Genomic DNA, 23931 nt, shown 5'->3' with positions numbered 1-23931 from the left:
GTTTAAAGGATTATGATATTCGGCATGACATATTCTCCCAATCTGTCCTTGAGAGAGAGAGAGACAGACAGACAAGCGACAGAGACAGTGGGACAGAGATAGGGAGAGGCAGAGAGACAGAGAGACAGTGTGCACGCTTGTGTGTGTGTGTGTGTGTGTGTGTGTGTGTGTATGTGTGTGTGTGCGCACGCGCGCGTTTGTGCGTGTGTGGTTGTGCAAAAAGCGTGCTTGCGTGCATGCACGAGTCGGAATGAATGCGTGGCCACTTGTGTGTGTGCCTCCCTGCCTGCACGCGTACACGTGTCCTTGTGTAAATGCATATGAACTGACCTGTATTCTGAGTGTTGTGAAATAAATAACCTTCATTGGTGCAATGGGCACTGTAACAACGTGCCGCCCCGTCAGTGCAGTCAGCGCTGTGAACGGGCAATCTTTTCAGTTGCTGAAGGTGTTCACTGTGAAACCGGGATTCCACTTTTGTTCAAATTTTATTATATTTATTCATCTGTTTATCTATTTTGCTTTTATTTCATTTTCGTTCTTATTTTCTATTTTATTCTCTTTTTTTTCTTTTTTTTTCTTTTTTTTTTTTTTTTGCTGTCCCATCCTCCGCACCGTTTCAGTGACATTACTCCCGTGCTGCTCACTCCGTATCCAACATACACAGCCACACCCGGGTTCGTCCATCAGTCACAGTCTCAGCCCTGGCATTTCACCGGGCACTATCGAATGTTGCAGTTGTATTTGTATTTCTTTTTATCACAACATACTTCTCTGTGTGGAATTCGGGCTGCTCTCCCCAGGGAGAGCGCGTCGCTATACTACAGCGCCACCCCCTTTTTTTTTTTTTTTTTTCCTGCGTGCAGTTGTATTTGTTTTTCCTATCGAAGTGGAATTTTCTACAGAATTTTGCCAGGAACAACCCTTTTGTTGCCGTGAGTTCTTTAACGTGCGCTAAGTGCATGCTGCACACGGGACCTCGGTTTATCGTCTCATCCGAATGACTAGCGTCCAGACCACCACTCAAGGTCTAGTGGAGGGGGAGAAAATATCGGCGGCTGAGCCGCGATTCGAACCAGCGCGCTCAGATTCTTTCTCTTCATAGCCGGACGCGTTACCGCTAGGCCATCACTCCACACCATCGCCATGAGGCCACACACCAGAAGAGACCCTGCACTGCAGCTGTGGTAGTGTTGTTTGGTAGTGCCTACTCTTATCTGACGAACTTAAGACACCACCTGCTGCATGAAAACTGGGGCCTTCTGTCATAATGATATCGCGGCGTTAACCAGGACCGAGAGATACAGACACTTGCAGTGCTGGTCAGGAAATTTAAGCAACACACCTAAAGACACGTCAGTGAAGTGGATGCTACTTGACTGTGTGGTCCCAGTCTGCCCGTTTAAGCCCATTACATAGCGCACTTAATTCTGGGTAGAAGCCGGCCACGGGCCGAAAAACCCATCTCCGCTGGGAATCGAACCCACGTCTTCCCAGCCGTCAGTCCGCGACGCTAACCACTTCGCCACGGCGGCTGGTAGTGGTCTCAAAGTTACGTGGACCCCTGAAGATTTTGTTGTTGTTGTTGTTTTGTTTTGTTTTTTGTATCAGAATCATTTTATTATCATAAAGAAAATCTGTCTACATATATGCAGCCTTCCATGGCTTGTCAGTTCTCGTGGTACACGAAACGGAAAATAGATCTAAATGAACGACATCTCAACTAGGAAAAGATTAACCAGCCAAGTGATTAGTCAGACGTTATATCAATTAATCAATGCATCAGTCAGTTGTGTTACATTTGCTGGTGTAATCTTTAGGACTCAAACATATTGAACGTATATCGATAGATCGATCGGTAGATAGATAAATAGATATACAGACAGATAAATAGACAGATGTATTAGTTGTTAGGTAGGTGGACAGATAGATAGACAGACAGACGGACATGCAGACAGAGAGACAGGTAGATTGACAGACGAACAGACAGACATATAGACAAGCAGATAGACAGACAGCCACACAGATAGACAGACAGAGAGACAGACAGACAGACAGATAGATAGACAGATAGATAGATAGATAGATAGATAGATAGACAGACAGACAGACAGACAGACAGATAGATAGATAGATAGATAGACGGACGGGCGGACGGATGGAAAATAAAACTTTTTAGACTGATGTCACAGGCTGAAAAAGAAGCAATGAAATGACTTTTTTCCCAAAGAGAAACAAACGATGAAAATTAATAACAACAAAAAGCAACAACAACCAACAAACAAACACATTTCAATAAAGAAAGAACACAGAGACAAAGAAGAAAGACATTTCAGGTGTTAAGAACTCTAAAGTGACAAGGAGAGTGAAAGAAATGAGCGCGAACGAAAACGAAAAAAAGAAAAAAAAAGGGGGGAGAAAAAAAAAAAAGAAAAGAAAGGAAGAAAGAATCAAAAAGAGCAAGACAAGAAAGTTCATTAGACACCGTTTAAAGAGAGAATCGAATCATTTGAGCTTATCGCTCAGTCGACCACGAAATCCAATTTAAAAGTGGAAAAGCGAAGAAAGCAAGAAAACTAGACACACAGAGCGGGGTGGGAGGGGGGCGGGGGGGTGGGCTTGGGAGGGTTGGGGGGGGGGGGGGGGGGGGGGGGGGGGCGAGGGAGTAATAGATACTTATACGAATGTGGAAGGAAGGAAGGAATGAATGTTGATGACAGAGGAAAATAAGCAAGCAAGCAAGAAGGACAGAAAGTAAGAAGCCGGGAGGGAAAAACAACAACAACAATAATAACGAAAGATACCAAAAAAGAAAGAGAGGGGAAGGAAGGAAGGAAGGAAGGAAAGAGAGGAAGGAGAAAGCGAGCGAGAAAAAGCACGACGAGGAAAAAAATGAAGAAAAGAAATAAACAGAAGTCAAAGACTGAAAGAAACGAATAACGAAAAAACGATAGACAGAAAAGGCAAAACAACAACAACAACAACAACAAAAAAGAAACAAAAAAAGCCTCCCCTAAAATCTCCCCCCCCACCCCCCAACACACACACACACACACACCCCAACCCCACACACAGAGAAAATAACAGACTGTGCGCTCACCAAAAGACGCAATCGTGAACATCAGGAGGCACTCAGCCAGAAAAGTCTATTACAAGTTGGCAGCAGTCCGCCATTTTGCCCGTGCTAAAGCGCGGGAAAGTAATTGGCCAACAATCAAATTGTCCTCCTCCCTGACAGAAGCGTGCTCAGCGGAGCGAACTCTTGTCTCTTCATGGACCGTTTGTCTCCCTTTGGCCCTCATGGCGTGTCGCTTTGTTCACTGTTTCGCCATGCTGAAGAGAAAACGATCGATAAAGATACAAATAGCGAGAATGGAACACACTGAATGAGAAACAAATGGGAAAAAAAGAGAGATAAAAAAAAGAAGCTTTTTGCCTCCTGTATTTTATGGTGAACGGGAAGGGTGATCATGACGATGCCGCTAAAATTTGTCGATTAATTAAATTCATAGATTAATTACATATTACATCAGTCAACCATGTGTCTGTCAATAAACAGTCGGTCAGTTAATTAATCATTCAATCATTATTCCTGTCGGGTTTCTGTACGTAATTCCTTTCCCAACCAAACCCATCTTTCTCTTTCAACGGAATTAACAATATACCCCCAAACAATGACTGAAAACAGTAATAATGACGATGAGAATTATGATGCTTAATAAATGTGCTCTCTTGCCAGTCGCTCCCTGTCTCCATATGCAGATATTTTATTTCTTATTAAACATGGTTTTTAATTGTTAACCTGAACTTGCCCACCTCCCTCTGAAATCAATCAAACAAGCAAAATTCGTGAATAAACAAATATTTGTTGAAATGACTTTTTTTTTTTTTTTTTTTTTTTGAGGGGTAAACTATCTTTGCCGACCGACTGCATTCCGATTTCTTCAAAACTGCACGTGCGGCTCTGTGTTGGGCAGTTGAGGATTGCCTTTGGAGATTCCAATAAAATAGTAGGTACATGTATCATCACCATATTGAAAACACCATGGAAGTGTGTGTCATATATTACATTACTTTCGGTTCCTTGTCTAAAGAGAAACAAGGACACTGGTGTTGGAAAGGTACTATCATATTTCCATAAAGTCACCTATATTTAAGTATCGTCAAATGGGAAAAGAAAAGGGCACTGTGAAGAAAGGTTCGGTATTAATATTGCATGACCATATGTCATTGTTATCGAATCATTAAAAAAAATCAAATATCAACAACATCAACAAAATAGCAAACCGATATCAAGGAAAAAAAAGAGAAAAATTTACACACACACACACACGCACACGCGCGCGCGCACGCACGCACACACACATACACACACACACACACACACACACACACCCTTAAAGACAATAACACAGTATCTATTTATTTATTTATTATTATTATCATCATTATTGTTGTCATAATAACTGATATTGTCGTTGTTGTGATAATTATGATGATTATCATTATCATTAGAAACATGATTAATGGTGAACCCGTATTCAGTTGGTTTCAAATTCGGAAAAGAATATCACTTTTTACGAATTTCCATTCAAATAATATGGTTGCTCAGTGTCCGAATTTCTCAACTGTGTATTGTAATCATCATGAAAGCAATGCGGCCTTGTATTGATAAACTTTATTCAGTTTGTATGTGAGTGATCTGCTTGCTAACACAGTTGCTTGATCAAGCACTTCATCTGTACTGTCTATTTGTTGTTGTTAATTTTTTGTTTATTTTATTATTTTTTTTGTTTGCTGTTTTTTTGTGTTTGTTTGTTGTTGTTTTTCTCAAGGCCTGACTAAGCGCGTTGGGTTACGCTGCTGGTCGGGCATCTGCTTGGCAGATGTGGTGTAGCGTATATGGATTTGTCCGAAAGCAGTGACGCCTCCTTGAGCTACTGAAAACTGAAAAAACTGTTGTTGTGCCAACAATATTAACCAATACACTTAAAAAAAAAATCTTCAGCTATCATGTTTTGTTCAAAAATAATCTTCAGCTATAACGTACATGTGTCTAAAAAAATAAGAAGAAGAAAAAAAAATCATCACCTTCAGCTATTACAATTAGAATTCATGTCAAATTTTGTTTCAGAGTTTCAGAATTTGTTTATTCCCATTAACTCTTTTGAGTCATAGAGAAACAAGGAAACATGACAATAACAGGATGACGGCCACAGAGGAATAGCGAAGATGATTTAAAAAGAAGAAACGAAAGGTGGGATAATACAAATGGGAAAAAATGAAATAAAATAAAAGGCCAAATGTAATCATCAGTCTGATACAATGCAATAGGAATAGCGAAAGCAATACTCCACAAACAAATGCACAGATCGCAACTTAGATTTACAATACGGCTCTGTATCTGACTAGTTGAGCCTGAACTGGGAACTGATGGGTTTGTTGTGTAACTGATCAGAGGAACTGTCCCTGGACTTGTCTGTTCGTAGATCTCACAAATCACATGGAGAAACGTGACTGTCTATGATGTTTAGCTGACAGGCAAAAAGCACACGGGTTGGAATCCTCGGTGAAGTTGACATGTACGCGTTGATGAGAAAGAAAAGTATGGCAAAATTGTTTTGCAGTGCATGTTCGGGTGTGCGAGAGAATGTGTGTGCGTGTGTGTGTGTGTGTGTGTGGTGTTCATTACAACACTTCAATCATTCTTACTGCGCTTTTTTTCTTATCGTTGTTGATTTCATTGCAGCAATCATTGTATTGCTGGTGGTACACTGCTGCTTATAACTGAAGAATAATTATTTTAGAATTTCAAATGTCTGCCGGGTTTATACCCGTATTGTGTCAGCCATATCTAATGAGTGTTCATTCATAATACGCATAGAACAATCAAAATACCAGCGCCATCTTAAGTATTGTTGATCGTATCAGTGCTTCTATTATTCTTTTCTTGTTGGTGTGTACACCGTCTTACCTCTCTTTGTTCTGGAACAAAGCGCAATACATTCTGCTTTCACTGATATAGACACTGGGATATGATGGTCTATGTACTGCTTCAAGAGCAGCAATAACGATGACGAATAAAGAAATGATAAAAATGATTCCCATCATTGTCATTGCCATCACAATTTGCTTTCACAGCAGTAAGGTTACTCGCGTCTTTTAGACAGACATTGATTTTGGACATTGAAACATTGATGACGTGATAATCCATTCTTTACACTGATGACGCGATACTATCCATGCACACTGATGACGTGTTCATTCCCCTCACCGATGACTCGATAGAAACGGGTGCACACTGATGACGTGATAGTTTACTGTGCACGCCGATGACGCGATAGCCCAGCTAACAACCGTTATCAAAGGTCCGCTGTTAGCAATCAGCCTGGCCGCTAAACAGAGGGGTGGGTGTAAGGGTGGGTTGGGAGGAGGGGCAGACTTTCAGGGACAATCTGCACGGGACATTTATCACTGTCCCCCTTTTGCCTGCCCACCAAGCCAGCAGTATGGGTTTGGGGGTGGGGGGTGGGGACGGTGGGCTGGACCAGGGGCCCGCGGTGACCTTACCCATCTCTGATTACCATTCAATTAGCGGGCAGGGCCCCCAGAGGAAGGCTGCTTCACAAGGCAGGCCCGAGTCTCGCTGGCCTCTTTTAGCTTACGGCGCCAACGAGCCATGATGAACGGTGTCCGCATCGAGGAACGATGCTTCCGACAAAAGCCTCCACTGCCACCCCAATGCCACACCACTTCCGCCCACCACCCCAACAACCGCCCCCCCCCCTTCCTACCTCCCTTTCCCCGTCCCCCTACCCCTCCTAAAAAAAACGGTCTTAATACGCCTGGAGGACAAGCGTTAATTAAGGCGATTGCGCGGTAATTTAAAGTGTTTTAATGCGGTCGGCCTTTTAGAAGATTTCCCTGCTCTCATGGCTAATATGATTGCGGCGCGGGGCAGTTCATTGATCTGGTGATGGGTAAAGCAAACACGGACCGAGGCCTGCCGACCCCAGTTGGTCCTGACTGTGTCAGGGCGGGGTTTGCTGCGTTTGTTAACAGCGCGCGCCGATCTCTGACCTCCCTAATTGGACCAATCGCTGCCCGTCTGTGCTGTCTACTGCCTCCCTGCGGGGACGGGAAGTGATGATGATGATGGGTGGCGGAAGAAGAGAGAGGGAGAGGGAGGGGAGAGGGGGGTCTGGGAGGGGAGAGAAACGGCCGGAAAGGGGGGGGGGAGAGAGGTGGAGGAGGGATTGGTGGGTGGGTGGGGGTGTAGGTTAGGGAAGGGTGTGTGTGTGTGTCTGGAAGCGGCAGCATTTCGCGAAAGTGATGAGAATATGAGCTGCCGTTACTTGTAGTGGAGATATTGGGACGTGTGTCGGCGTGTATGGGTCAGTGTTAGTGCACCGGGGGGAGAAAGGGGGGAGGAGGGAAGACAGCAAAGTAACGTGTGCCGTCTATTTCCTCAAAGACACACACCACATCAGCCATTGTCCGCCTTTCTCGCTGCCCCAGTGTCGGCCAGTGGTTCTGTTCTGTCCTGTTCTGTTCTGTTAGCGGACAGTCTCTGTGCCACGGTTCAAGGACGCTGTACCTAAAGTGATGGTGTCGTCCTGTTGGGGACTTTTGGTATTTCCCGGGGCTGCCCTGCGCCTCGGTCAAGGCTGCCACTGACCCATTGCAGCAGCAGCCCAGTCAGGTTTGTCACAGTGTTTGTTTTCTTGTGTGGCATTAGACGTCATCAGGGCGTTTCGTTTTTGCTCAACCGTGTCTGCTGTCAGTGGTCTTCCTTTATAATTATATTACAACGGCACGTGTATTGTTTTCATTTAGTGATTGATTTCATAATTTATGATTACTCCTTTAGACACCCTGGTGGTTTGGTGTACATCGGGTAGCGATTATAGGTAAAAACAACAACAACAACAACAACAAAAAAGGGTGGAGTGTTTGGGTGTGATGGATAACTGTGTTCAATGTCAAAAGAAATTATGTTTTTTTTATGACCCGATTGTTAAATCTAAAAAAAAAAAAACAGACTGCATGAGAACCAAACTTTTTATTAAAAAAACAAAGAAAAGAAAAGAAAAGAATGCCTGAAGATAACCTTTAACTCATGACATAGCGATGGGACAACTCAACAAGACAGCGTCGTAGTGGACGACTATTCATCACCGTGAAATTCTGCTAGTGATTTTAAAACTGTCTGTCTGTCTGTTTGTCTGTTTGTCTATCTGTCTGTCTGTCTGTCTCTCTCTCTTCTTAGTATTTTGGGAGTAGTCATCATTTTTTGTTGTTGTTGTTGTAACCTTATCATCATTGAAAGTGTTGATGTCATCTGACAGCTCTTGTGAGGAAGGAAGCTCCCCTCGCGGTTATCGTCATATCGTCAGAGGGAGGTCAGTCATTTCAGCTGTTATCCTCCTCATCATCGACGTCATCATGTACGTCAGCTGTTATCATCATCACTGATGCTGGAGGCCAGTGCCTTTCTTATCAAAGGGTTCCTTCCCTCCTATTCCCGCTCTGTTAAAGAGCGGCTGTGAATAACAAACAACTGTTTCGTGTTCATTGGAGTCAAACCAGGCCACCAGATACTTTAAACAAACTCTGAAAGGAAGAAAAATCGTAAACGGTGCTTGCTTCCTCAGGTATACCCCACTCTCGGATTGTACCCATGGCGTCTCCAAAGACACATTCCAAGCCACTGAGTTTTGGAATCGATCAGATTCTGGAGTCCGAGACTATTGGGAAAAACGACTGTGTACGTGGCAACAAACGTGGGGAAGAAGATGAGTTAAATCGTAATGGTTACCACAGAGTGGAAGGAAAGAGAGACACCATAGACACGGACATTCATCGTGAACAGACACCACTCAGTGACGCTGAGCACCACTCGGATTCTTCGTCATCAACATCCAGTCCACACGCATTATCATTTAGTCCAAATGCACTAACACTCGGTGCAAGGGCACCAACATCCAGTGCTAGTTCGTCAACTTCTGATCTAGCTTCAAGGACACACGTTTTGACTCTCAACGTGATTGCATTAAGATCCACACAAAGCGCAACATGTGTTGGGGCAAATACTCTCACACTGAGTCCCAAAGCAATTACTTCCGGTCCAAGTACACTGAGTGCCAGTTCAAATGCACTAACATCTGGCCCAGATTCCCCGTCTTCCGGTCCACCTGCGCCGACGTCTGGTCCGGGAAACCCCACTTTCAAGACATTCGACGCAATACCATCCAGCCCGGCCGCACGAACTTTCAGTCCACGAGCACCGACGTCCAGTGCAGATGCACCGGCTTCCAGTGCACAAGCACTCACATCCACACAAACTTTCAGCCCCAGGGTCCTCATCAGCAGTAGTGCTAAAGAAGAAACATCCGGCGCTGGCACGATGACTTCCAGTCCTCGTTTTGGCGCCGTGCCACCGATGACATTTTCAAGCTCCGAGGGGCTGACAAACGATTCCTTATCCCCGGCATCTTTCATGCGTGGACCGTTGGCCTCATGGCTGCAGCCCGGGTCTTTATCATCCGGAGTCTTCAGCACTCCGGTGGCCGATTGGATCGCAAGGCTGCGTTCAGGGAGCGGCGTGGAAGGGGTACCGCCCGCCTGGGATGTTGGTCTCGGCAACGCGGATAACCTTGGGAACCCGAGTGCGGGAGCCCTCTCTCCTGCACTGGTTGAGCACCCTGTCTTCGCCTGGTCCGCGATTCAGCGCGATCGTTTCGGTGGTGAGTTAGTGTTCCGTTTTTTGTTGTTTTTTTTTTTTTGGTTTTTTTGTTTGTTTCTGTTTGTTTGTTTGGGTTTTTTTCGTTTGTTTTTTTTTTGTTTTTTTTTTGTTTTTGTTTCTGTTTTTTGCTGGATGTTTAATTTTATTTCTATTATTTAGCTGGTTGGTTGTTTGGCTGATGGTAAAATGGCTGGCTTGTATTTTAGCCAGCTGATTAAATCAGTTTCTGGCTGGTGTCTGTTTAATTATAAAAAAAAATTTTAAAAATCTTTTAGCGTTCATTACGACACGGACGCAGAAAGAGAATGCCAGAAATAATATATGGAAACTATAATTACGAACAGGGTGATGGGGTAGGGTTGAACAATAAATAAACACATTGTCAAACCAATATTACGTGACTGGGCAGTCCACCAACATTCCTTCGAGAAGAGAGATCGAAACTTTGAAAAACGCTTTTTCACAAAAAAATTGACATGTTTCTTAGCGTATCTTCTTGTTTTTATGGGACAAGAAACACATGGATATTTATAATGCTATAACAGTGGATATTGGAAATGTGTGTGTGTGTGTGTGTGTGTATGTGTGTGTGTGTGTATGTATGTGCGTGCGTGCGTGTGTGTGTGTGCATGAGAGAGAAACAGAGAACTCAGAACTCAAAACGTTTTTATTCAAGGATTAAGATTTTAGGCATAGCCTATTCTTCCAATCTGTCTTTGCTAATCTACATCTATTACAAATAGCACACACATAAATGAAAGGAAAAGGTTTTCATGCAGAAGGGTATACATAATGAAGAAAACAACCCCCCGCACCCCACCCCCCCCACACACACACACACCCACACCCGTGCACACACATGCATACACACACTGACGCTCGCGCGCGAGCGCACACACATACATACACACACACGCGCGCACACACACTGACAGCACCCCCTCCCTCCCCCTACACACTAAGATTGACAGATGGATAGGACAGTGAGTCAGAGAGAGAGAGAGAGAGAGAGAGAGAGAGAGAGAGAGAGAGAGAGATGTCATCAGTATAGAAGTTCCAGAAACATCCGAGTGTGTGTGTGTGTGTGTGTGTGTGTGTGTGTGTGTGTGTGTGTGTGTGTGTGTGTGTGTGTGTGAAAGAGTATTGTATCAGAGCTGAGGAAAATGAAAATAAGAATTACTTGTGTCAAACGTGGATAATTGTAATTGTTCGAACTGGCAGAGAATCATATAATTTATTATGAATATTGTTAAATATTATCATTATGGTCAAACAGAAAAAATTCAAAGACCAGATATTCATACAGAAACAAAATGCATGGTGGAGTGGGAAACGGCTCTTTATGTCCAATGAGCTTTCCTTTTTTGTTGTCGCATTGTTGCTTTTCGAACAGCTGGCGCTAGGCCATATCATGGTTGATGGTTAACTGTAGATGAGCGTGTGATAAACCCGGGTGGAAAATTTCTCAGAAGGGGTGTGTGTATGTGGTGGTGGTGGAGGGGGTTGGGGGGGAGTATTTTTGTTGTGACAGTTCTGGGTCAAAGTAATAAACCAGAAAGGTTTAGAAATTATCACAACAATGAGGAAAAAAGGATGAATTAACTAACATCCGTTAGAAATTAAAATGTTGGATTCTGTTGATCTTGAAAAAAAGTTCAACTTGATTATGGGGATTGGAACAAAGACAAGTAAGGCACATGACAAATTCGAAATGATAATGTAGTGGGCGCGGGTACTGGGGAAGGAGGGTATAGGGGGAGAGGGGGGTGGGGGGGGGGGTGCGGAGAAAGACAAATGGTTATTACTGCACATTTGTATCAATAGTAGTCTCCAAATATGTAAACAGAGGAGACAGAAATATCTGGTTTGCAGGTAATCAATTTGGGATCAGTAGAGAATGAACCTGAAATATGAAATGTAATTTCAATAATTTGGGGTTCCCATAGTTGGAAGTAGTAATAAAATTATGCAACCATATTCAGAATGATATGTAAATAAAGGACTGGATAATGATAAAAAAAATATGTATCAAATTATAGCCTCTTAAATCACAGCCTTTTATTTATTTTTAAACAATGATGACGAAAATACTAATTGTTATTTTTCGTATTTGTTATAATTGCTGTTTTCAGGGGTACTAAGTCGTCTTTCTAGATCACGTGAATAGCTGTGTATTAACTCACAGTTTTATACAGATTGTCATGCATTCGTCTTCATGTTACCCAGCCGTGGGTCTGTTCGTTGTTCTCTCTCTGTCTGTCTGTATCTCTGTCTCTCTCAGTAAGAAATAACGACTGGACGGGTTTATATTGATAAATGAATAAACAAGTAAACAGACAAATAAGCATAAAGATAGATCAACATTTTTTTTTTAAGAAGAGGAATTATAAGATATCTAGATTTGCGAGTACAATGCAAGTAAAGAAAACAATGTTCCAGGCATTCATATTTTCAGACCCTCCCCCCTCCCTCCGTTCCCTTCCCCCATCCCTCCACTACTCCCCTACCATTTTACCTCTCAATTCCTTTGGCTTTATTTGTTTGTGGTAACCTTTGCACCACATGGGCGTCTTAAGATAGTATTTGGCCTGGAGATATCCGCTATAGAAAAAAGTTTTCTCCAATTTCTATAAAACAAACAACAACAAAAAGTGACAGACAGGTTGTACCGATAAAGTGTTAATACCTCTCCCCCCCCCTCCCTCCATCACCAAACCCATCCTCTCGGAATGATTACCTCCCATACAATTTACATCGGTGTGCTTCGGCATTTTAATTATAATTATTTCAACGACATACATGTGCATGTCACCTGAATTAAACGGGACTGGGAACGTTTCTTTTCGAAATTTTTTGTTTTATTTGGGGGTTTTTCTTCTGTTTATCATTTACCATTGTGAAGGCTAGAAGCAGGAAGCGCCAGGTTGCTGTCTTGACGTTGCGTGTCTGAGTGTCATGAGAGTTATTACCCTTGTTTATTGTTCACTCAGGAAAGCCGAATCTTGAATCTGAATTGGCACGGAGGTTGTGATTGTTCTTTCTCGCATTTTGCGCCCCTCGTTTGTTTCATAACTCTACTCTTGTTTGTGAAAAAAAAGTGAGTGAGACGAAGAGAAGAGAAATATTTAACATGGGATAACTACTGTTGCTCTCTCAATAACACCAAGGGTACACAATTCCGATTAAATTGTTTAAATTATGTACCTTTGATGTATGAAGGGGAACATGCATGTTCAATATATTTTTGTTGTGTAAACCATGTACTAAAATGAAAAAAAAAAAAAAAAACTGCTCCACCTACCAGTTACTTCGACTTTAACTCACTCAGTACGGCCAGTCCTCTCTTCTCCTCTACACAGACCCCTCGGATGTCCAGTGGGTGTCTGAATGACCCAACCGTTAGCTTCCGTCGTTAGAATTGTGGTATTCTTTGTCAACATTCACGTCTTCAGTATAAGAGCCTTCCGCTTGCAATATTTTGATGATGGTAATTGGGGTGAAACGCTGTTAACGTCGTCTCTTTCGCCGTTCGTATGGAGAGAGTTAAAAGAAATACAGCAACCGTTTATTTTGTGTGTGTCCATGAAACTGTGAACACTCTATCCGTCTTTATCTTCTTCTTTCAACTCCTCACCGACAATCAGAGATGTCTGTTAATATCCTTGTTTTGTGTCGAAACTCGAACCGTTTTGTTTTCATTTTATCACTTAATCAATGTAAATCTCGCTTTGCTCTCATTTGTTTCCCAAGATTTGACACATGGCCTGCTCACATAGCCAGCTAATGCTGGACTGCCGCTAACCTTAGAGATGTTGTTCAGCTAATACTAACTTCGGCTTGAAGATGGGTATCTTTGAAGGGGGCCAAAGTTACTAATCATTCTTGATCCGACCGTTTTAATTTGCCAACCATTTTACTCATCAAAGTAGAATCTGTTCATGTCACTACCATTTGTGAGTGCGTTCCGTAGTTTGTTTTTATTCATTTATTTATCTAATCTTTTTTTTTTCTTCTTTTTTTTCTTTTTTGTTCGGGGGGAGGGGGAGAGGAGGGAGGGGGAGGAGGGAATTGGGAGGGAGATGAGTGAAGCAAAAAAGAGAAATATCAAACAACAAACAAGTACTGTTATTGGTAAGACAAAGGCATGTGGTAAGATAGTTTAAATTGTGTGCCTTTTCCTACTATATTAAGCATAATGTCACTTGTTATTTGTTTATTTGATTTGATTTGATCTAAAGAAAGTTTCACGTGTGTAAACTTCCGGGTACTGATTCAATGTGCAAGTTTCACCAGTGTGACTTGTAAGCTCATATCAGTCTTACAAGAATAGACAATAATGTGTTTCATCTGTTTTTAATATCCGGTTCCTTGGTTGTAAGACTTGGATGTTAGCATTCTACACATGTACTTCATAAACCTGTCAACATTACACGGGTGAAAGTATATTCATCGTGAATTGTTGAGATTATCGTTCAGAGATTTCACGTTGTAATTCCTGTTTTGACTGTTTGCCCTTTGTTTTTGTTTTTGCTGTGCATTGCTTTTATTGTTGTTTTTACTGTTGGTTTTAAGGTCTTATTAATGTTATATAAATAATGAAACTGATAATCAAAATGGCGGCTGTAAAATAAATGTAACGAGTACATTTCTGAGCAATGTATATGTTATAGTTATAATGTGTTGAAAAGTAAGTCTTGAGAATTGAAGACAAAGCTGAAACGAACGAAACACTAAAAGAAATAAATACACAGCCTGTGTACGCACGTGGAAGCGCGCGTGCACACACACACACACACACACACACACACACACACACACACACACACACACACACACACGCTCACTCACTCACTAAAATTGTCACCACTCTCATCCACCCAAACGCAACCTCTTCAACCCCCTCCCCCCTCCCCCGCGAACCCCATTCCCCCCCCGAAACAACAACAACAAACAACAACAACAACAACAAAACCCAACATTTCAGCAATAAGGAGAGTGGGCCACCCGTACCAGAACCGAGCACCCCCCAAGCGAAAAAAGCCCCGGACGGCTTTCAGCCGGCACCAGGTGGGGGAGCTGGAGAAGAGGTTTCACCGCCAGAAGTACCTGGCCTCTGCCGAGCGGTCCTCGCTGGCCAAACAGCTCAAGATGACCGACGCCCAGGTCAAGACCTGGTTCCAGAACAGACGGACCAAGTGGAGGTGGGTGTGGCGAGGGGGCGGGGGTGTGTGTGTGTGTGTGTGTGTGTGTGTAAGGGTGGTGGGGTGGATAGATAGGTGGGTGTCTTTGTAGTGAGGAGATGGTATGCCATTTAAAAAATAAAAATAAAAAGAGAGAGAGAGAAAAAAGGTCTGGTGAAGACCTGGTTCCAGAACAGATAAGTTAATTAATAGTCACAAAGATAGGAGGTGGGTGGTGAGAGGAGGTGTCAGGGTGGAAGGGTGGATGGATAGGAGGGTATCTCTGTATTGACGAGAGGGTATGGCATGCAAAAAAAAAAAAAGAAAGAAAAGAAAAGAAAAAAAGGTCTGGTTGACCTGGTTCCAGAACAGATAAGTAAATAGACAGATAGGCAGGCATAAGGAACAGACTGACATGTTTATTTGAGAAAAGAGGAGAACTGTAAAATATCTAGATTTGCGAGTTTAATGTAAGTTAAGAAAACACTGTTCCGGGCATTCGTATTTTCATACCCCCCCACCCCCCGCAGCCATCCCCTTCCCTTCGCTACGCCCCCTCCCCCCTCCCCATTTTTACCTCTACGTTTCTTTCGCTTTGTATATTTGTTTATTTGTGCTAAACAAACAGACGGACCAAGTGCAGGTGGTAGAGGTGGGGACAGGTATTGTGGGGCAGAGATGTTTGCGAGGACGGGTACGGATGAGAAAATTAATATGGGGAGAGGGGACGCGGCCACAACCAAACATGTCCTTGTCAAGACATGATTCCAGAACAGACCAAGAGGAGGTGTTGTAGGGATGGGGCTGTGGAGGGGGGGCGGGGGAGGGGGGGGATGGGATGCGTGCATGGGCAGGTATATTTCATAGTCATTCGGATCAGACGATAAACCATGTTCCGTGTGCAGTATGCAGTTGGCGTTCGCTAAAAGAAACCTCGGTCAGAAAAAGGATTGATCCTGGGACAAATCTGTAGAAAAATTCACTTTATCCAAAGCATTTCACAGACAGAGGAAGAAGAAGAAGAAGAAGAAGAAGAAGAAGAAGAAGGAGAAAGAGGAGAAGGAAAACAACAACAACGACAACAACAACAACACCAAAACAACTGGCGTTAAAATGGGATCTTGGACAAACGATTCTTGAGTACCAAACTATGATTCAAATACAAGCAATGTTTTGTACGAGTATGAATTTTGGGGGATGAATAATGAATTGTGAATCTTGGTGTAGATCTAACAATTCTATAATTGACGTGTTAATGGAATATCAATGGTAGAAACGTCATAACCGTGCTCAAAATAAGGACGGATTACTTCACATGTATATCATGTTTTCTTTTTTAAGTGAAGTAAAAAAAAAATTAAAAAATCTTTTTAACAAAACGTCTGACGTGTAATATATTCCATAGTGTTTGGTTTTTGTTGCATGTGTGAGATGTAACTGTGCATTTTCGCAGATACAGATATTTGAAAGACAAGAAAAATAATAACAACTGGTACATTTAACTGGTAAAGAGTTGAGAGAAGAGTAACACTTAGTTTTTTGTTGTCCAACTTTATTTTAAGTCAGAAGGGAATATTTTTTCCATATAAGTATTATCCATAGCTACAAGTGTGTGTGTGTGTGTGTGTGTGTGTGTGTGTGTGTGTGTGTGTGTGTGTGTGTGTGTGTGTTTACAAGTGTGTGTGTTTACAAGTGTGTGTGTGTGTGTGTGTGTGTGTGTGTGTGTGTGTGTGTGTGTGTGTGTGTGTGTGAGAGAAAGAGAAAGAGAGAGAGAGACGCAGTTATTCAAATCATCTTTACAGACACCCCTCTCCCACCTCCAGTTATTCACGATTACATGACATTAACGGAATTCAAACTGTTGATGTAACCTATCTATCAACAGTCCCTATTTTCTGTCTGTTTCTCTGTCAGTCTGTCTGACAGTATGTGTGGCTGTTTGCCGTTCTCACTTTCTCGTGCCCCCACTCACTCACTCACTCACTCTCTGTCTGCCTGTCTGTTTGTCTGTCTGTCTGTCTCTGTGTGAACCCTCCACTTCCAACTCATTCATTCTTCTCACCCCCACCCCCTCCATATGACCACCAGCCCCCCCCCCCCCCCCACACCCCCCATCTTTTTCCGTCTCTCTTTCCCCCCCTCACTGTCTCGTCCCATCTCCAACTGATTCTTTCTTGCCTACCTCTTCCTTGTCTTTAGTTTCTACAGTTTTAGAGTTATGCATGCGTGTGAATGACTGGTGCGAAAGCGCTTTGATTTGTCTCTGCACAAGATTCAGCACTATATACATACCAATATTATTATTTCGCTTTCTCGCTATATTTTTTTTCTTTCTGTATTCACCACACATTCAGCTTTCTTCTCTCCTTTTTTTTTTCTGTGTCACACTCCCAACTCTTTCCATCTCTCTCTCTCTCTCTCTCTCTCTCTCTCTCTCTCTCTCTCTCTCCCGCCTCTCCCCCACCCCCAACCCCCTCCTGATTTTCCTTCCACCCTTGTCATGCAAACCGAACTGAAACCCCTCAGTTCCATCTCACCACTACTTTTTTTAATTTATTTTTATTTTTTTAATAACAAACTCTGTTCATTCACAGAAACATCAAAGTAGCTGTATAACAGAAAAGTCGAAGCACAGCAAGCAAAGCTTATAACTGTGCTCTAATACTAGTTACTTGTCAATGAACTGGCTGCAATTTAGAAAAGAACACACACACACACACACACACACACACACACACACACACACACACACACACACACACACACACACACACACACACAATATGTCGAAGTGAAACAACTTCTTGTTGTATTGTATCTAACACCCCACTAGCTTCTGATCATTCTCGAAGAGCTCCGTTTCTTCTTTGTCATCATTATCTCTGTCTCTGTCTCTCCCACCCTGTGTCCCACCAGGAGACAGACTGCGGAGGAGCGGGAGATGGAGAGACAGGCGGCACACAAGTTCCTGCTGAGTCTGCGGGCTCCGGAGCAGGAGAAAAGGCCAGTTTACTCCTCCACGCTGTCGCCGCCGGTGTGTATTCCTCCGCGCGGGCCTCCTCCCCCTCCTCCTCTCCCTCCGGCCCCCTCCTCTTCCCCCCAGCCTCTGCCACCACCACCTTGCCATCCCCCTCCTCTTCCTCCTCAGTCTTCGTCAGGCCCTGCCGGGAAACTCTGCTGATGCTGCTGCTGCTGCTGCTGCTGCTGTTGTTGGGTGGGACTGTTAGTGCTTGTGTTGAGGGTGGGGTGGTGTGGAGACACAGATGGTTATTTGCTGAATGGATGGCCAGGTTGTGTGTGTGTGTGTGTGTGTGTGTGTGTGTGTGTGTGTGTGTGTGTGTGTGTGTGTGTGTACATATTTCAACAGATTGGTGGATTTTAGGTGGATGGATGGATGGATGGATTTGGATGAATATTTCTCCCGATGGCTGAGGGCTTGGATGTCTGGGTGGATTTGGGTGAGTGGATTTGAATGTTTAGGCGGATTCGTTGAATCGATTCGGATGCCTGGGTGGATTTGAAAGATTGAATTTGGATGGATAAGGGGATGGATTTTAATGTTTGGATTTGGATGTGTGGATGGATTTGGATGATGTATAGAATTTGGAGTGGTTTTGGCAGTATGGATTTGGATGGGTGGGCGTCTTCGGTATTTGGATGGCTCGGTGGATAAAGAGCCATGGATTTGGGCGGAAGGGTAGGTTGATTTGAATAGCTGGGTGGACCTTGAAGGAAGGAAGGAAGGGAGGGAGGAAGGAAGGAAGGAAGGACTGGTTGATCACTTGGTTTGCTGATGGATAGTCGGCCAGCCGACCAGTTGATTGCTTCAATGACTGATTGATTTGTTGATTGACTAGTTGATCAGTGGATTGAAAAAATATTGATTGGTTGACAAATGGATGGGTTGTTTGATGGACCATTTAATTTGCTGATCGATGTTTGATTAGCCGACTATTTGATTGATTCAATGGTTGACGGGTTTGTTGATTATTGTGTTAATTGATGAATGGATTGAAGATTTGATTGGATGACTAATTCATTTGTTATTTGTTTGATTGACTGACTGATTGACTTACAATTGTTTCACTTTTTTCTTTCGTTTGGATTTATTTTATTTTTCTTTGTTTTCTATTTGTCCGTTTATAATAGTCAAAAATAGATAGCGTGTGTATGTGTTCGCACGCGCGCGTGTGTGTTTTATAGATATAATTAAAAGAGAGAGAAAGAGAGAGAGAGACACAGACAGACAGAGACAGTTTCAGTTTCAGTAGCTCAAGGAGGCGTCACTGCGTTCGGACAAATCCATATACGCTACACCACATCTGCCAAGCAGATGCCTGACCAGCAGCGTAACCCAACGCGCTGTCAGGCCTTTAAAAAAAAAGGTGAATAAGTAATAGATAAGCGTACATAAATAAGCAAATAAATAAATAAATAAATAATTACAATATAAAAAAAGGTAGTAGTAACAATAATAATAATAATAATAATAATAATAATATTAATAATAATAATAATAAGAGACAGAGACAGAGAACGCTGGAACGTGTGCGTGCGTTAGTGATGCGTGCCCTTTTCACGATTCATCAGAACACCGCGTTGAAATATGATCCTTCGCCATTCCCTTCTCATAGTTTGGCCGACAAACTCGGTTTTAAAAGAAAGGCGAGGCAATTCCATTTGGACACTCAGACAGAATGGGGACAAAACAGGCGTAAACAATATTGACAACCCTCCTGTCAAAATTTTAACAGACACAGAAAAAGAGAGCAGCCTGCGTCTCTGCCTCTGTGCCTCTGTCTCTCTCTCTCTGTCTGTCTGTCTCTCGCAGTCTCTCTGTCTCTCGCTCTATCTGTCTGTCTCTGTGTCTCTGTTTCTGTGTGTGTGTGTGTGTGTGTGTGTGTGTGTGTGTGTGTGTGTGTGTGTGTGTGTGTGTGTGTGTGTGTCTGTCTGTCTGTCTGTCTGTCTGTCTCTGTCTGTCTGTCTCTTTCGGAGTCACTGTGTCTCTCGCTCTATCTGTCTGTCTCTGTGTCTCTGTTTCTGTGTGTGTGTGTCTCTGTGTGTGTCTCTGTCTCTCTCTGTGTGTTTCGCTCTGTGTGTGTGTGTGTCTCTCTCTCTCTCTCCCTCTCTCTCTGTCTTTCTTTCCCTCTCTGTCTCTCTTTCTCTCTCTGTCTCTCTCTCTTTCTGTCTGTCTCTCTCTGTCTCTCTCTCTCTGTGTCCGTCTGTGTCTCTGCCTGTCTCTGTCTCTCACTGTCTCTCTGTATCTCTCTCCGAGTGTCTCTCTGTCTCCCTCTCTCTTTATGTCTCTATCTCCATCTCTTTCTCTTATATCTCTTTCTTTCTCTCCCCTCCCTCACCCCCACCCCTCCCCCGTTTAACGTTCCTCTGAAAAATCTCCCTTACTTTAATACATTCCAACACGCCATTCCTCTGAAGTCTTAAGGAAAAAAAAAAAGATGTGGAATCAAAACTCATTTATTTCCAGTTCTGTAAAGTTGTTTGCTGTCATTCCTCTGTCATCATGAACTACTTTCCTCTATGATCTGTCTGGGTACTTTCAATCTGTGTGTGTGTGTGTGTGTGTGTGTGTGTGTGTGTGTGTGTGTGTCTGTGTGTATGTGTGTGTCTGTGTCTATGCGTGTGTGCGTGCGTATAAGTGGCTCGTGTGTCTGCGTGTTCTGTGTGTATGTCTTTGTGTCTATGTGCACGCACGTGATAGTGCGCCGGCGCTTGTGTGTTTGTGTGCATGTGTGTCAGTGTGTGTGTACCTGCGTGAACGAACGTGCGCACTCTCATTTGTCGCTGAGTTTGTGTTATTTCCCCCTCTCCCTTCCCCTTTCTTATTTTTTATTTGTATTATGCCTATATATATATATATATATATATATATATATATAAGTTTATCACTGCATTAACATGCCTGTATATATGTATATCACTGTATCAACATGCCTGTGTATATTATGTTTATCATTGCTTCAACATGTCTGTATATATGTTTATCCCTGCATTAACATGTCTGTATATAATTAATGTTTATCACTGCATCAACGTGCCTGTGTATATAATAAGTTTATCACTGCATCAGCATGATCCACTGATAACACGATGACATATTTATTCACTCCCCTTTCATGGCCCGCTCCCGCCCCCCCCCCCCCCCACACACACACCCACTTCCCACCCTTCCATTTCTTCCCCCACCCTCCCCACCTCTCTTCTACATTGTGAATGATTATAATTATTTATTGTTATCAGCGGTTCAGGATGTTTCACACAGAAAGTGCAAGAAATGAACTTGTGGTGACAATGTGTGTGTGTGTGTGTGTGTGTGTGTGTGTGTGTGTGTGTGTGTGTGTGTGTTGTTAAAATGTTGATACAAAACCAGAATGATACGGCTGAAGGACGAGCTTGTCAAGTTTCAACACACGATTGGTGATCCCTGTATCTTTGTTGATGAACCAATAAATTGTATTGTGTTGTATTGTATTGTATTTCTCTATTTTGTCACAACAGATATCTCTGTGTGAAAGTTGGGCTGCTCTCCCCAGGGAGAGCGCGTCGCTGCCCTGAGACCGCCATCCATTTTTTTTTTTTAATATATTTTTTTTCCTGCGTGCAGTTTTATTTGTTTTTCCTATCGAAGTGGATTTATCTGCATAATTTTGTCAGGGACAACCCTTTTGTTGCCGTGGGTTCTTTTACGTGCGCTAAGTGCATGCTGCACACGGGACCTCGGTTTATCGTCTCATCCGAATGACTAGCGTCCAAACCACCACTCAAGGTCTAGTGGAGGGGGAGAAAATATTGGCGACTGTACCGTGATTCGAACCAGTACGCTCAGATTCTCTCGCTTGAATATGTGTATATGTGTCTGTTGATGAAGTAGTGAATATGTATATCTTGTGTATGCTGAGAAGCCAGTAAATGTGTGCATTGTGTGTCTGTTGGTAAACCAATGAATATGTATATATGTGTCTGTTGAGAAACCAATGAATATGTATATCTGTGTATGTTGATGAACCAATATACACGTGTGTGTGTGTGTGTGTGTGTGTTGTGTGTGTGTGTGTGTGTGTGTGTGTGTGTGTGTGTGTGTGTGTGAACCAATAAATATGTATATCTTGTGTCTGTTGAGAAACCAATGGATGTGTGTATAATTATGTCACTCATGAGTCTGCTGATAAACCAATAAAGGTGTTCCTTTTCTAGTCTTTGCCTCCATGTTCGGTTCATTCTGTGAGCGATTTTGCTTGTTTCAAAAGTGTCAACACTGCCATTTTTCTTGGTGGAATATAGAAGTTATTTTTCTTATGAAAGCAGTCAGATAATAAAATAGTCTTTAAATGATGATTAATGATAAAGTGTTTGGAATGTTTTCATCGGAATGATAAAATTGGATGATTTTTTGTTTTGTTTGATTTTTTTGTTCGATTCAATCGCGAGTTAAAAAAAAGAAAAAAAAGAGAAAGAGATAAAGTCTTTTTGCTACCAGTGTTAAAATTTTCATCGTTTTATTTATTCATTTATTTTTTGTTTTCTTTTTTTGACATGCGGATGCACACGTCGCAATTAAAAAGTAAATATCTCAACTCAGTGACTTTTGCAGGAGTCACAGTTATTGACTTTGAAGGCACAGTTAATTAATAAGTTTGATTTCGATTTGCCTTTAAGAAGTTATATCTGTGCTCTAAGCAAGATGATTGATAAAGGAAGAAAACTAATGATTATGTCACAGTTGTGGTGCATTATGTATTCCTTTTATGGTGATAATTATTCTTTTAACAAATGATATCGAGCGAGTTCAGTCGTAGACCTTCTCAAAACAGGGAATCATTCACAACTTGCCTTCTTTTACATATTTGAATTGGTTTCTTCATGAGGACATCTGATATACACTTATGACTATGTCTTTCAACTTACTGGAAATAATAAACTGGTAGCGCGTGCCAACGAGAGTGAGAGAAAGAGGGAAGGAGGGAGAGACAGAGAGACACAGAGAGAGATAGAGAGTGAGAGACAGAGACAGACAGACAGAGACAGAGAGATAAAGAGAAAGACAGACAGAGAGAGAGACAGAGACAGACAGACAGAAAGAGAGGTGGAGGGGTGGGGGACGGAAAGAGAGAGAGAGATACCGTGATTGTGTGTGTGTGTGTGTGTGTGTGTGTGTGTGTGTGTGTGTGTGTGTGTGTGTGTGTCTGTGTGTGTGTGTGTGTGTGTGTGTCTGTCTGTCTCTGTGTGTGTGTCTGTTTGTCTCTGTGTGTGTCTGTGAGAGACAGAGACAGAGACAGACAGAAAGAGATGCATAATTCCAGTTTCACACACACACACACACACACACACTCCAGCCACACATCCACTCCCCCCCCTCCCGCCGCCCTACCCCCCCTGGCCCCCCGGCTCCCCCCGCCCCCCGACCCCCCCCCCCACAGGAGTCCCTCTCACATCCCTACGTACACATCTATTCCCACTCGTCATGTCCGGCAAAGTCCATTAACCCCCAACCCTGTCCCTGCAGTGTGTAGCGGAGCTGAGCTGTTCAGACTGACAGTGACGGCCCAGAGACTTGTGAGGATTTTGGTCAGCCTCATCATTCACCCCTGCTGTGGGGGCGGGAGGGGGTGGTTGTGGTGGTGTGGGGGACACCGCCTTGGGACCGCTTTGGCCTGGAACCACAACTCAACATTACACCGCCAGGTGTAATTCCCACAAAATGTCTCCCCCCACGTGGATTTTTTTTTTTTTAACCTGGCTAGGTATAATGTATAGTACTAGGTATAGTAGTCACGATTGCAACATCAGCAGCAACAGAACTGGCCTGGCACTGCAACTCAACATTACACCGTCAGGTGTAACCCCCACAAAATACTCCCCCTCCCCACTCAGCGTGAATATTTTTAGCCTGGCTATGTATAAATAGTAGTAGTAACATAGTCACAACAGCAGCAGCAGAATTGGTGTGACCATCAAAAAATGTCCCCCCCCCCCCCCCCCTTGAATATT

General features: G+C 43.0%; 1 protein-coding gene across 1 annotated transcript; it reads left to right on the top strand.

Annotated features, from left to right (window-relative positions):
• Nucleotides 1–9406: 9406 nt before the first annotated feature.
• On the top strand, nucleotides 9407–21498 carry LOC143277273 (T-cell leukemia homeobox protein 1-like). Its single transcript, XM_076582061.1, has 4 exons — nucleotides 9407–9746; nucleotides 14730–14946; nucleotides 17842–17928; nucleotides 21477–21498. The coding sequence occupies exons 1-4, from the start codon at nucleotides 9407–9409 to the stop codon at nucleotides 21496–21498; spliced, it is 666 nt and encodes a 221-aa protein (XP_076438176.1).
• The last annotated feature ends 2433 nt before the right edge of the window (nucleotides 21499–23931 follow it).

The sequence above is a fragment of the Babylonia areolata genome, chromosome 2, assembly GCF_041734735.1.
Source record: "Babylonia areolata isolate BAREFJ2019XMU chromosome 2, ASM4173473v1, whole genome shotgun sequence".
NCBI classification, from domain to species: domain Eukaryota; kingdom Metazoa; phylum Mollusca; class Gastropoda; order Neogastropoda; family Buccinidae; genus Babylonia; species Babylonia areolata.
This window is presented reverse-complemented; position numbering and strand designations above follow the sequence as displayed.

What these genes read in the sequence shown, in the direction of transcription:
- LOC143277273 (XM_076582061.1), top strand. Translation starts at nt 9,407, where the DNA reads ATGACTTCCAGTCCTCGTTTTGGCGCCGTGCCACCGATGACATTTTCA. An exon ending in AACAGACGGACCAAGTGGAG is followed by an intron (nt 14,947 to 17,841) that starts GTGGGTGTGGCG and finishes GTGTCCCACCAG; the next exon opens with GAGACAGACTGCGGAGGAGC. An exon ending in GCTCCGGAGCAGGAGAAAAG is followed by an intron (nt 17,929 to 21,476) that starts GCCAGTTTACTC and finishes TGCTCTCCCCAG; the next exon opens with GGAGAGCGCGTCGCTGCCCT.